This window comes from Carassius gibelio, chromosome A17 (genome assembly GCF_023724105.1).
Source record: "Carassius gibelio isolate Cgi1373 ecotype wild population from Czech Republic chromosome A17, carGib1.2-hapl.c, whole genome shotgun sequence".
Lineage (NCBI taxonomy): Eukaryota > Metazoa > Chordata > Actinopteri > Cypriniformes > Cyprinidae > Carassius > Carassius gibelio.
In genome coordinates, this window is record NC_068387.1 from 14961321 (window position 1) to 14976715 (window position 15395).

The following is a 15395-nucleotide window of genomic DNA, read 5'->3' on the forward strand; positions in this document are numbered from 1 at the left end:
TGATGCAGCATTCTCACAGCCCGACCCCAGTTTGGAATAAACAAGGTTAAATGGTATGTGCAATTATTTTTTATATTTTGTTAATGACTGATTCTGACTGACTATTATGAGGTGTTCAATGCATTAAAGAAAATGCAAATGACAGCAAAAGCAATAGTATGTGCATTCTCTCAATAGACAGGATTTGGAACGGTGGAAAGTTCTTAAACACCAGCTGGCCATTGAGACCTGAAGCACAAGGCACTATTCATCAACCTCCACAAGATGCCAAAAACACATAGAACTGAGCATCTCTCTCTCTCCTTCACACACACACACACACACACACACACACACACACACACAAACCCCACACAGCTGTGTCTTGATGAATGCTCTTGATTTATTCTGAGGAACTGGGATCATTTGTTACTTGCGACACCCCTCCTCTCTTCCATGCTTTGATAAAGCTGCCAGCTGCTCCAGTTATAAACACTCTTTTGATTTCTTGACTTCTGGTAGCCAAAACTGACTTCCGCCTTCATGCAAAACACAAAAACTTCTCGGTGAGAGCAACAAAGACACGGGGTGCCAGAGCCAAGACTAGCCATGAGGCGATGGATTGAGACACATAGCCATACTTTGAGCAAGAAAGATCCACTCTAAACTTATTGATCTATAGATTTTCAATGGCACATCTCCATGACAAGTAGATAAAGACAAAAGGTGCAAGTGTTATGTGACAGAAATGTCCTAAAATTTAGTACATCCCCACACACACACACACACACACATATATATATATATGTATATATATATATATATAATAGAGAATCTTAAGTTTTAATTTCAGAGTCTCATTGGTTTCAGTGAACACATCGAGTTTATAACACCATTCATCAGCTTTTGGCCTACAGGTCAGACTTCACAGAATTGGCTTCATTTTATTCCAGTAAACACAGACTTGATCCTCCGTCTAAGTCAAAGCTGTGGCATTTAGACCTAATGCCATTTCTTTAATGGAATGCAACTTACCTAAGCACAAGGCCACAAATTCAAACGTTGATCTGATGTCCTCAGTGAAAAATGGTCCGAAACGACCTCAGCTTGCGGCGATCAAACAGCAGCACATTGAAAACACTGCCCTTTATTGCACATATTACAAAGCTCCTTCCAAATCATTTCTTTTTGCCATGAATAACAGGTCCTCTTCACACTTTTTAATATACAATATAAAAACTACATGAAAACTGTTAATTTCAAATAAATATTTAAACATGTAATATGATATTACTGTATGTATATTTGAAAATATGTGCATGCACACACACACACACACACACACACACACACACACACACACATATATATATATATATGAATGAACATTTATAATGTTATATGCATATTTATAATTACATTTTTAGTTCTAAATATTTAACAATTATATACAATAATTAAACCCCCTTTGGAGGTTTTGGTTAAGGTGGCACCGACTGCTTCGGGAAACCAGGAAAGCTTCATCTTTGGACAAAGCTCAGAGTTTTGTGGGACATTTCGACAACAAGGTCTCTAAAAGAAATCCAAAGAAAACACTCTTACTGTTAAGCATTTTATTCATTAGGTTTACTGCTAACAGTTGATTGAGCTCTCCACACATAAGCTATTGGACCAAATTTTATAAACCACAAACAAGTGATGAATTATTAAAATAGTTACTCAATGACTTGGATGCTGGTGATTGTGACCTGTTATGAAACATTGCCTGAGGACATTTTTGCTTGAGAAACCTTCCCTTTATTAATATAATATTGAGGCTTTGTTCAATGCTCTTCAAAATGAAGATTAATACAACTTCAGTCAGTGAACATATAATGCATGTTTTCTATTGTGAAGCTCCACTCTGGGATAACGATGGTCTTAAAAAAAAAAAAAATTGTGCAGTTGCAATGCATTTCAAACTAGTGAAAAATGTAGGATTAGGACATTTGTGTGTGTATAAAAAAAACAAAAATCACATTAATACATATTATGCCTGGGTTGTTTACAAAACATTTCCCCACAGAAAATATTGCATAAATAAAAAGAAAAACAAGTTCACTTATCCCAAATAACAGTGAGGACACTTCCTTTAGTCTCCACGGCAACAAACCTCAAGCAGTTCCTACAAGGGCAGACTAGTTTGTTAGTAACTTCATCCACTAAAATGCTCTGAAAGCAAACAGTGCAGCCCTTGCAGACATCTCATCTCTCCACTGCCTCTGCAGGTCAAAAGACCTTCAAAAACTCCACATGACCCACTACAAATGAAGTCTGAATGATGGAGCAGAGCAGAGATCAGATACACTAGTGAATTTTGGGTGGGATGGACATTCATTTGATATACTAAAATAAAATGCTTTCAATCATGGCAGTAAATGCATAGATTCCTGAGGCTCAAGAGGTTATTACTGGTCTTTAAAAAGAAAAAAAATGTTTAGAGCCTATTCAAGAGAGAGAGAGAGAAAAAAAAAACACATAATATATATATATATATATATATATATATATATATAACTAATTTGACTAAACATTTCCAGTTATCATTGGGTTGTAACAGAAAAAGTTGTGCTTTAACTCTACAGATATCTAACTCCCAATTGCATCCAGTTCTAGAGAAAGCAGCGATTTCTCAAACACAAAAAGGAAACACCAGTAGCACCATTAAACTGCGTGAACAGTGAGGCAGACAAGGCATGGGTAGATTTCTACAGCAACAAAGATGAAAGTGCAGGAGCGGAGTAAAGGACGGACTGCCTCGTGCACATTTACCTGTTAGACTGTGTGGAAGTGTGTGTTTGTGAGAACTGTTAATGTGTATGGACCTCTGAAAAATACATCTGTTTGACAGAGTGTGTGTGTGTGTGTGTCTATCTGTGAGAAACTGTGAGTGTTCACACACCAGATTTAATAGTGTTAGTCCGTGAACCAGAACAAGGTAGTAATTCATTAAACTGGTTAAAAAAAAGAAAATCACAACACAAAATATCAGCAAAGTTAGTAAATTCTTACTAAGAATGTTTATTAAAATAAATGCCAAGGAGGTTAATAAGAAAAAAATAACAGCATACACCATAAAAAACGAAATGCAAGCATGTAAAAATACCTATGACAAGAAGAACTAATAAGTTGCTAATGAGTTAAACAAGCTAAAGAATCGGCAAGAAAACAATAACTGTAGGAAAAGGCAACGCTCCCAATGAGAGACAGATCTGAGTGAAGAGTGGGCTGAGAGGGAGGGCGGAGGAGGACAGAGGACATGAAGAATAAAATACAGGTGTAGTGGGTTTCATCAGAAAAAAAATATTGTACATAGAAAATGAAGTTAGAAAAATACATTAGAAACCTGTAATTTACATTTACACATGTAGTAGGCAGGCAGAAGAGTTTTCTCCATACACCTGAAAGACTAAACCCAAGTCCAAAACATTAACAGCATGTAGTAACTGTAGTAACATGAGATTTGTTTAATACTGTCCATTTGCTCTGTAGTCATCTTTGCTCCTCTCCAATATTGCATTTCATTATTTCAATATGTTAAAAAACATGTATTTAACACTGAGAAGACATTGACCTTTTTTTGTAACAGAAGTGAAGAACAAGACTACATTAAAGACTGCCAGGGTTACAGGACACAAAGCTGAATGTAATCTTATTCAATGTGATGAACACCTCCGGTTGTTTCAACGACTGAAAACTGCTCGGGGCGGACCTGATCATTAGCGTGTGATTTGATACTGTGGCTCTTCTGTGACTGTTCGGCTTTGGCACTGATGAATATCCCAATGACCTTCCTCTCAGTAATACTTTGAGTAAATGCTATATTTTCCCTCTCCACACATGACTTGCTCCCTTCAGATCAGTGCACTGTAATGCTACATCTATCCTTTGTGAAACACCAAAAAGACTTTCCCAAAGTAAGCGGAACACATTTTCCCTCTTCCCTTCTTCCTGTTTTTTAAAACCAAAAGCAAAAACACTTCCTTGGCATAAAATAAGAGTATGTTTTGGCAAATATGATCGAAAGCTTCCAGTTTGCAAATCTTGAAACAAGAGGAGGTTTCAGGTGAAGTCCAATTCATTGAGTTCTTTTTGAAATCTGCCTTCTAAAACACCTGGCAGACTTCCGCATCATGATTGGCAGTTGTTCTTGACAAAAATCACAGTAACCAAATACATAGACAGCATTGCTGATTGTGACCTCATAATAGAAGAATAATAACGCAGGTAAAATAAAGAGAAAATACACACTTTGTTCAAATGGAGATTAAAGTAAAAACAACAAAACTTCAACTCAATCTTGGGAAGACGAATCATGGCACATAGTTAGCTGGTCAAATGACTGCTATTCCTTTGCATAGAATAGATTCAGTGGCACAACACTGCAACAGCCTCGTGGTTTAACTCTTAGGGTGCTTCCTCACAAACCCTCCCTCCCTCGCTTGATCTGCACTATCCTAGTTGGTGCTGGATATTATTGGACAGAATGTAACACTCGGAAAAAGAAACGACCATCAGTAAGGCACTTATCTCTCTCTAACTGTTCTCCTCTCCTTTAACATCATTCCTCCAACATTCCAAGGTTTGACTATTTTGGTCTGTTTTTTTTCCCCTCCTGGTCAATAATATCCAAAGTCACACAACATTTCTTTACCACCTTACGCTGTACTATTCTACAAACATTATATACTTTTTTTGTATTAGGTTTAATATTTTGTAACTGCAAGTTAAGTATAAAAAGCTAAAATTGGCAAAAATATATATTTCTTCTCCAGCACCCTGTAAAAGTATCTAATTTTGATCTTTCGGCATTTTAATATGCAATGAAATATCTACATTTGTATACATTTATATATATATATAATGTATGTATAAAGCAATTCGAACAGGCAGACATGGCTTTCACATCCTATGTTTTTTTGAGGGGGTGTACAGAACTGAGAGTGGGCTCAGTAGCTGGGGGTGTGCAGGACACATTGTGGATGGGCTATTTGATACGGGTCTGGAAACAAATCTAAACTCAGTTGCTTCCCACTCGTACATTTCAATTCATGAAGGCAAGAACACCTGCATGTAGTTTCAGCTCAGTTGTATACATTTTTGGAAGGTGGGATGGGGGAAGAGAAATAGAAAAGAAAAAAAGAAAAAGAAATAAGAAATTTAGAAAAATCACCAAACAAAAAGTAAACGTGTACATACAGCAGTGAGGTTAAACCCTCCCCCGTTCTGTCTACTTCATTCATCTTAGTGTTCATAGTTTTTATTCCCCCTCAAGGAAATTAGCGTCTTGTGGGACAATTAATCACCATTTCATCCATCTTTTGATTTGCTATTATAACAAACAGATATAGGCATGACATCAAACCTTTTCAAACTCTAGAATAAAATGACAGAACACTTGGCGGTTAGATACATACTCATGTATATATATATATGAAATTCATTAAATGGAAACCCTTTGGCTAAATGCGCACACATAATACTTTTTTTTTGTCTTTAATCTCAGAGCTCATTCAAAGAAAACATTTTAGAAAGTTCAGGCACTATATGTTGGGAGGGGTTGAGAGTTTTTAGGATGGCATAGTTCAGTAAACTGATTCCGGTTCATATCCCAGCTGTCCAACCCTGAATATCCTGAAGATTCCAAAAACACTTCACCCCAAATCTCTTGCCCTGCCTGACTCTGCCCCATACTAAACTGGCACAGATTCTGCAATGAGCAGCACATATAAACCTGCAAGTATTGCCGAACGCTAATAAAATACATGGAAACGAAACGGGGAGAAGTAACAGAAAGAAATCAAACCAAGCTTTGTGCATTCTGTCATTGTAGCCATGCTTTAAGTCAGCTGGACAGGCACACCCAGAATGTGTCAGCACAGTAAAACTCATCAAGTGAAAAACACAGGATTACATCAGAGGAGGACAGGAAATACACAAGTTGGTGTGAGTGCAGATTTCTTTCCTTCTTTTTCTTTTTCTGATTTATAGTAACAGATTACATGGGTGGGGTAGCGTATAGACAATCTGGATGCTGATGTCCCGTTTATCATTATGACTGATAAAACTAGGGTCACCAAGCTTTCTATTTCTTTCTCACTCTTATTTTTTAATTATTTTTATTTGTACATTTATTTTGCGTATAAATGTATTAAGGGCTGAATTAGCAGAAGACGCTTCTTTATTGCTTTTAAACTTCAGTGCAGATTTTCGGGAAATGCAACATCACTGTTACCATTCACCCAGTCAGATTTAAAAAGAAAAAGAAAGAAATAATAATAATAATAAAAAACAACATCAAATAATAAAGAGTATCATCGTTGTTATCGCTACACAATGTGTTGGTATGGAGGGTTGTTGTGTTTTATGTTGGTTTATGTTAGGATCACTGCTCGGACAGGTGCCTCTCTCTCTCTGCGTCCACCAGGCTAGCAAAAGGCAATTACCAGTTAATCTGATCAGCAGGCAGGCTCGGGCGGCTCATCATTGGGTGAAGAGTTCAGAGTTCATTTGTTAGTTGCCGGTGGCGGCTAGGTGGTTAGGAACAAAAAAGAAAAAAAAAAAAAAGAAAAAAAAAAGGTAGAAAAGATATTAGTTAGCAAGAAGAGATTGGAATGACATCATTTTAACAGCAAAATGAATGCAATCTTTGTTTAACACACTAATTCCATGGCAAGGAGACAAACACAGGCTAAACCTGGTTATGATCATGACACAATAACATCATGATCCGTTCAATCAGGACGTTATTACATGTAATTAAAGCGCTAAAATGCCCCATGATCCCACAAACAAAAGCAGAGAGGTATCACGTAGACAAACTAAAAACAAAAAAAAACTAACAAAAACTAGTAACATTTTAGTGTCGAGGCGAAATGCGTGTTACGAACAGTGTAATTAGTTGTGAGGGGGAATCAGAGAGCTAGTGCTATGTTACGCAAATAAACAAATAAAGGTCGCGAAATATCGCTTTGGATTATTTTTCTTTATTTTTCAGTGAACGTACTGTATACACAAGATTCAAAAATACATCTGCTATAAAAATAGTACCTTCAGTATAAACATAATTGGGTGAAAAATACATTTTTACATTTAAACAGATGAACAAACAAAATCCAATGAGCTTAACCTGAGATATTAAAAAATATATATATTGAGGTAATAGCTTAAGCACAAAAGCCAATGGCTTTGCTGTCGATGGAAGCTTATTCTAGTCCCTTTGTATTTTAAAATGATTTACACAGACACACACAAAAGAAACGCAAAAAAAAAAAAAAAAAAATGTATTTTTGATCTAGACGTAGTTAAGAAATGCACTGATTTATTTAAAGCTATGAAACAAATGTAATTTAATTCAGTTACAGTCTCAAATTTCCGCAAACCTGAGTGTTTCCAGAGGCACTTCATATGTAAACATTTCCCCAGTAAAGATATGCAGTGTATAAACACATGTATGGTCTCCATTCAGATAATAAACACAAAGAATTTAAAAAAGATAGAAATATCTTATCTAACTAACCTCTGTCTGTGGTCACTATCCTTTGGTAAGGATGGACCCTTGAATCATGTCGCCGCACTTTAGTAGCCATAGCACCTAGATTACAACAGGTCCATAGGGTTAGACATGGTTCAGCCCAGTAGAAAAACATGGGTAACACTTTACAATAAGGTTCCATTAGCTAATGTTAGTTAACTACTTTAGTTAACATGAACAAAAGCAAAAACAATCCTTCTACAGCATTTATTAATCTTTATGTTATTTTTAACATTTACTAATGCATTATTCAAATTAAAAATTGTGCTCGTTAACATTAATGCACTGAGTTAGCATGAACAAACAATGAATAACTTTTCAATAACAGATTTATAAATACAGTAATGTATTGTTCATTGTTTGTTCATGTTAATACATTATCTAACATTAATGAAACCTTATTCTACAGTGTTACCAAAACATGCATGTAAAGCCTGTGGACCACATAACGCTAGAGCAGAACTCTAGAAACCAGAGAAATACAGAGCAAATAGGATTTTGATCTTTGTTTAAAGGGGTCATATGATGTGATTTTAATTTTTCCTTTCTCTTTTGGAGTGTTACAAGCTATTGGTGCATGGAGAAGATATATAAAGTTGCAAAGCCTACAGTCTCAAATCCAAAGAGATATTCTTTATCAATCTTAAGACTGCCACGCCTCCCTAAAATGTCTCATTCAAACACGCCCCCACATGTCTGTGGAAATATTTGCGTAATGCCACCCAAATATTGACGCAAAGAAAGAAGGTGTGGTTTCAGTAACCGCAGTTAGTGTTGAAGCAGCCATGTCAAGGAGATGCTGTGTGTATCTAGGTGAAAGCAAAAGCACTATATTCGGCCTTCTGAAAGTAGATGCATTTATGAATCTTTAGGATTACTTACAACAGGACAGCAACGCATTTTATTGATGACCGTTTCGTGAACCTAGGAGAGGAGGTAATCTGGTGCTTCTGAATCAGGTACTGTGTGTTTTCTTAGTTTAAGTATTTGCTATTGAATGTTCAAATGCTGAGTTGTGTGTGTGCGCGTGCGTGCGTGTGTGTGCGCGCGTGCGTGTGCGTGTGTGCGTGCACGCACGCGCACAAGAGAGAGGGTCACACAGTGGAGTCAGCCGTCTTAACCGTGGCTTGTGTACTCCAGACTCATATGAGCTTCATCACTGTGTCTGTCACACCCCTCTGTTCACCTTTCAGACTTGAACTGATGGTAAATCTAAGGACATTAACTGTTTTTACATTCATTTTGAAAGATGAAGCTTGCGAGTATGGAAAGGGGCGTTACATTTCTGATGAGTGCTTGTGGTGTTCGACCAATCACAATGCACTGGGTCTGTTGGACAATCACAGCAGACTGCGCTTGTCAGAAGGAGGGACTTTGTAGAAAACTATGCATTTGAGAGAGGCTGGGCATAGATGACCTACATTAATGTACAGTATTTTAAATAATGTATTTTTTTTTTACATTAAAGCATGTCAACATATTCTGTTACACCAAATACACAAAATAATGGTCTTTAAAAAAGCATCATATGCCCCCTTTAAGAGATCCATTTAAAATGTATCTTAATTTGAAATGGCTAGCTGTGAAACAGGCTTTACATGAAGTCTCATCTATATTTAAATTTATGCATATAATGTTTCCACATATAATACATATTCACAATATCAACACATCAAGTAGAAAATGTTTTAAAAAACAAGAGTAATAAATGCATACAAAAAAAAATTACAACTTAAAATTACATAGTAATTTGTTTGACTCACAAAGGTACTAGGATTTGAGACGGGTGGGTAAAAGAAAACAACAACAACAAAAAAACGGATCATCACAGAATAGTTGCTAAACACAAATGTTTTAACTCAGGAAGTGCTAATGGTTCCCTCTAACTGTGTGTGTGTGTATACGCCCACATGCAACGCTGGAACAGCAGATATCCAACAAATCACTTCTGATTGCACTGAAGCCCAGCGAGCAAGCAAAGGGGAAAGAGTGAGAGAGAACATGGTCTGGTCTGGAGGAGGTTTGATGTTGGATCGATACTGTAAGTAAATAAAAGGCTGCTAAGCTTGTGAGCATTTAAGTTTAAAAGTGGAAACGCTGCACTGTCAGAACAGCAGAAGACCCAAACATGCCAACTCTACAGCATCCAGTGAAATTAACTCAGAAATCCCTCCATCAAATCAAAGACTAGCACTAACCAATGCTATTCAAGCAAAACAATCGACTGCTGGCACACATGACTTCAAGCTATTGATCGCCAACTCCATTTACTTGAATTCTAAATGTTAACATTTCTTTGATGAAAAATGTTGAGTCTGTAAAGATGATGTTGGGTTATTATCTATCTTCTTCACAAGTGTTTGCAGAAGCCTCACTAGGCAGGGGAGTATGGACAATTCTCTCTGAATAGGGTCGAGCACTCAAGATCACAAGGCTAAAAATAAGACAACTGGATACAGTGAGAAGAGTGGAAGAATTTAATGAACATCCCCAATGGGACTCTGGGCTCTTTCTCTCTTTGTGCTGCTCGCCACTGGTACCAAGGCCTGCTACAGCAGGGACGAAAGAAATGATTTCAAAAGCCAGGAGAAATCCAAGGGAACCACCAGTAGCCTGCCTGACAAAGCCTCCAGCAAGAGAAAGAGACAAAAAAAAAAAAAAAAGATGTGTGCAAGCAAGCATGCCGCAACTGTCTGCGAGTGTGAATATGTGCGTGTGTCCTGAGAAAAGAGCTCTTACACAGCAGCAGCAAAAAAACAAAACAACAAAAAAAAAAACCTGAGAGATGAATACACCTCATTTAAGACACAGAGAAGTGTTCCCTTTCCCAACCCGTCTCAGTGGCAAATGTTTAATCACCTGGGTTACCCAGCCTGCTAGCACGAGCTAGTCATTATATATTTACCTCTCAGTGAGTCCTGAAATGGGCCGGATGACCAGCCATCGAACATCCCCCCGTAAAACATCCCGACAGTACCCTCTTGTGGGGCACCGAAGAGTGAAGTGCCAAGCCCCCACACCCGCTTACCTAGGACTCCACTGTGCTCGATGGGATATTCCAGCAGAGATGTGGGCGCCAAGGCATAAGGGTAGTCATAGGGTGTGGTGTAGATAATGCCTCCGTCTGGCGTTGGGGGCACCAGGGTAGGGGTGCCATTAGGTAGCATGGTGGCCATCTGAGTGGGCCGAATGAGGTTCATGATGGGGGTCCCTGCCGGAGTTGGGGGCCTGAGGGCAGATGGGGGGAGGACCTGACCTGCAGGAGCCGCGATCAGACGCGGACCTTGAGCGGCTGCTGCCGCTGCTGCAAGAGAGAACGCAAGGGTGGCTGCCATAAACAGAAGAGTGAAAGATAGAAAGAGTGAAAGGAAAAGAACAAGACACAGAGAGAAAAGTAATGGGAGAGATAAAGCGATAGGAGGAGGTTGTGGGTGTGAAGGTGTATACAATTTTTTGAGCAGAAAGGGAATATAGAAATGGACAGAAAGCACAAAAACAGTGTGAAAAGCACAGGCAGGGAAAAGAAAACAGAAGTACACGAAAAGAGGAAAAAAAGAGGGAGGGGGAAAAACAGAGGAAAATTAGTCCATGCAATGGTCAATGAACCACAAAAAAAAAATTACACTCTAAAGCAAACAAAACCCCCACAACCAAAATCAATACAAAAATGAATCAAAATAAAAAACACAAGGAGGAACTGATGATTGATCATACCAGGGCAAACCGATAATCACTAATACATAACAGAGTAACTGATTTAAAGAAGCACATCTAAACTCAATGTCCTGCAGCATGTAGAGGAAACAGCACTTCAGTTTGTGTTAAAATATGCTCATGTTATTTCTTAACGCTGTAACTCTAAAGGGCACTCTCTAGAACTGATTCCAGTAAATTGCCATAAGCTTTCCCACATGAATCAAAACCTCTATTTGCCACTGGGACATTTAGTGCAGATGTGGAGGGGAAATAACCACAATAGGGGCGAAAATTAAAGTGCTTGTGAACATTCTGCACTTAAGTCAAACAGATGTGTTTCTTCCAAAAAGATGTCCCTGTCATATATACCCAAATATGCATGCACACTTACATAAATCCATACAATCATAAATGCAGTCATGCAAATATTACTTTACAGATCAGTATAAAAACCCTTCATGTCAGTGTGGAAATGCATTGCATTAATGAATATGTATGACATGGGCTGAATCATATGCAAATATGTTTAAGCAATAACACAAGTTTATGACCTAAAGACAACCTAAAACACACAATCATGCAGCAAAATTATTCTGTATGCCACACCAAGATTACGCAAGCCGTGATTGCAATTGGAACCGCTTTGAAAGGAGGTGGGAGAAATGAGGGAGAAGGAGAAAAAGAGAGAGGGAGAGACAGAGGGATTAAAGAGAGACAGAAATACTAGACTGTGGGCAGAAGATCAGTTGTTTTCAAGAGGAGTGTGCAGTGAACAGGATTCTTTCTCGAGTTAAAACAAGCATCTTATGTCTGATGAACTCAGGTGCACAATGTTTTTTTTTTTTAATTGCTCATTTATGGTCAGAGTAAGTCAGCACAGAAAACAACGTCACTGTGTATGTGTGGATTTACATGTGGATTAAGGATGGATATAAGAGATGGATTATGGCTGGTTGTGATCTGATATCGTGTGTGTAAGCTCTGTCCAAACAAATATGGGTGTGATTTTGCCTGTGTAAGCATTTAAACCGATCTCTTTAGTCACTATGCAACACAATCACAGCTGAACACATTATCCCCTAATAGCTAGTTTCATGTGGAGATTCTTTTGGATATGCTGATGTTCAATTGTATTTATTTTGAAGAGATTTTTTATATAAAGTTCCCAAGCGTCTAGCGGTTGATGTGTCTCCTTACACGTTTTGATGTTGGTGTCTCTGTATGTTCCGTTCAGAATGGCCAGCTCCATCAGCTGCATCTTCTTTAGATTATCTTCTCCTTCTGCCTACAAAAGGAAAGAGATAAATCAGAGAGAACTTCATTACTCACACAACCTACCACCAATCAGAATTCATTCTGAAAAAGGGGACAATCAGCTTTCAATAATAAAAATGCAGTGAATAAAATCAAATACAATTTAAAAGGGGAATGCAACTTTAAAAAGTGTGATTCATAAAAATCAAATAAACTAGAAGAAAAAAAAAATCATTACATTTAATTATATTAACATATTGATAAATATCTACTCTTAGCAGGAACTAGAAGTTTCGTGCTTCTAGACCAAGAGAAAGAAATATTTCAATTACTAAGAAAGAGTAGAGAGTAAACCAAACACGAGATCTCTCAAATGCAGAGCGACTAAAAAAACCCACTAAGGGACTTGTTTCAACTGCAGAGAGGAGGAGAAGGGAGAGAGAAAGAGGGAGTAGAAATGAGCTTAATTCAGATTTATACATCAAGCTACAGACACACTGGAGGGATGGGACACCTTTAACTTCTCTTGGTGTTTCAGAGTTTCCTTAGGAGAGCACACATCAAATGATAAACTACTTTGACAGACACCATTATTGAGTGGTATTGTGAGAGTTGCTCTTAAGGGAATTTGACTGCAGAAATAACACAATTCTAGATTAGTACAACTCTACATGATCCACATGACTCAAAAGCTGAGAGAAACCCTGAGTAATTTCCTCAATCAGAATGACTCACTCATTCCTGAGCACATTAGTAACTTGATACAGACACAAAAAGATTCTCTTCTAGAAAGTGAAGCTTTTGTTTGAACCCTTCACATCTGAAGAGCTTGTGGAGAGCCAATAAAGAGTCATCTATGAGCTTGTTACAATAACACCACTCATGTGAAGACAGAACAAAAGAAAGTGGGCTCCGGCTAATCGAAGCAAGAGTGAGGCAAACATTCTTCATTCGTCCACTTAATAACTACTGAGCCTGACTGGTGAAAATCACCTCCGTCCTTCACGAGTTTCACCTGGGATTAGTCTTGTGAATTTTAAAATAAATGCATATTATAAAAGAGAAATGAAAGTGTTTTTTGACCTTGCATGCATGCCAACCTGTTGTTGGGGACTCCCAAAACCAAAATATGAACTTTTAATTACCCATAATGGGGCACTTTAACCTATTAATGTATGCCATTTGCTGGAAATCATCCCCTCTGCTGCAAATCTTAAAACAACACCAAGAGATTTAGTACATATGTATAAAAAGAGAAATAAAAGAGATTAAAAAAAATAAAATGCACAGAGTACAATGTGACATTGAACTAATTCATTATATGAGAGCTTTAGAACAGTTACTTTTTAGATTGAGTTTTAGTTACAATATTTGATTAAAAACAGAAAAAAGGAGGAAACGAGAAGCAGAAGAGAATGCGATCACCACATCTAACATTATATAACCCATTGTAATGGAAAAACAAAACCATTATCCATAATAACTTGTAACAAACAAAAGCATCAGCTCCTGTATTAGAGCAGATTAAAGTAGAGGGTCAGTGCAAGGAAGGAAATCAAGGTCTGGGGCAGTCGTGCCTATAAATTCCTCTAAGAGGGGTGAGGCAGAGGATAAATGACTCGAAAAAGCCCCAACACCATAAACTATCACACTCATTTCTGCTGAGCATGACTTTGTGTGGTTGGCACAGCTCTAAAGCTCTAAATCCAAACAACATCTCAGTGGTGGCCATGAAAGCAGATGGAGTCGATTTTCTCTCGTCTCACAAATGAAGACTTTGTTTCTGGCTGATTCTGCAGGGTATTTAATGAGGCTGCAGTGCCTCTGGTCACTAAGAGTAACTTCCCACCGGCCTGCCATGACACTCGGGTTAGTGGAGCACAGACTTCCTTCGAGGGCCGATGACGACGTTTCTCAGAGTCACCGTAGAGTGGACATTACCGTTTGAGGTCAGGCCAGATTTGAATTTTTTATAACATCTGCTTTCTTTGCTTCTTTCCTCCAGGGCTAGAAGCATTCTCAGGATGTGCGTAAAAAAAAAAAAAATTGCATAGATTATTCCTAGGCTAGAAAGGGAGGAAGGAAATAAAGAAAGTGCGGTGATTCCAGAGAGCTGTGTGTCATCAGATGGGGGAGGCTCAGGAGAGACGTCCCTCTGATTTAAGCAACAAAAGCTGACACCGAGAGAACATTTCCACACACACACACACACACTCTGGGTGTGAGACATCAGGGAGGGCCGCTCAATAATCCTGCTCTATCCACAGGAATCAGATTCAATCAATGGGGTCTATTTGTAAGGGCAGCGGAGTGAAGCAGCTTTCATTGGCCGTGGGGGAGGACACGGGACGCTAGACTGTGACAGCAGAGCTTGAGAGCACATCAATTTTGTTACACGCACAGAAGACAGCATTTCCTCTCCATAATAAAATGTTTACAGCCATTTCCAAATCCATTTCCTTCTTCAGTGTAGATCTGCGGGATGGCTTGTGTCCACCAGCACGTGCTTATGTCCTTTTGTGAAACATGCATTTTTATCTGAAGACATTGGAGAGAAACATTACATAGAGCCAATATAAGAATATTGCAACAGTAAAAATAGAGAGAAAGCTATTTTTGACATTAAGTATTTTCAGGACTTATTACAGTTACCCGTCACTTTCAGCTCTTCACAAGTTCCCTTTACCATATAAATATTGAACTCCACCCTTGCCACCAAACCAACCACAATCTACATGATTCAGAACCCTTATTGCATCATTAAAGCTTTAGTGTGAACTTCAACAGTCACCCAGCCACAGCGTAGAGAGATTACAGCATATGACAAGCAGTTACACCAGCCTTCTCTTGTCAACTGCGTAGAGGTAAAGCCCTGTATACACTTCGGCAGCTG

General features: G+C 38.2%; 1 protein-coding gene across 4 annotated transcripts in view; it reads right to left on the reverse strand.

The window, feature by feature from the left end:
* Positions 1-3019: 3019 nt before the first annotated feature.
* The window catches only part of LOC128031527 (protein quaking-A), a 66885-nt gene continuing 54509 nt past the window's right edge, over positions 3020-15395 (reverse strand). The window contains exons 5-8 of one of the 4 annotated variants that reach the window (XM_052619822.1): positions 12446-12533; positions 10458-10856; positions 7538-7612; positions 3020-6548 (exon numbers count right to left, since the gene is read on the reverse strand). In XM_052619822.1, the coding sequence (XP_052475782.1) occupies positions 6532-6548; positions 7538-7612; positions 10458-10856; positions 12446-12533 (579 nt within the window). In that variant the 3' untranslated portion in view covers positions 3020-6531. Of the gene's footprint in view, positions 6549-7537; positions 7613-10457; positions 10881-12445; positions 12534-15395 lie in introns of all 4 variants that reach the window. The other 3 variants (XM_052619820.1, XM_052619824.1, XM_052619823.1) reach the window with 3 other exon arrangements.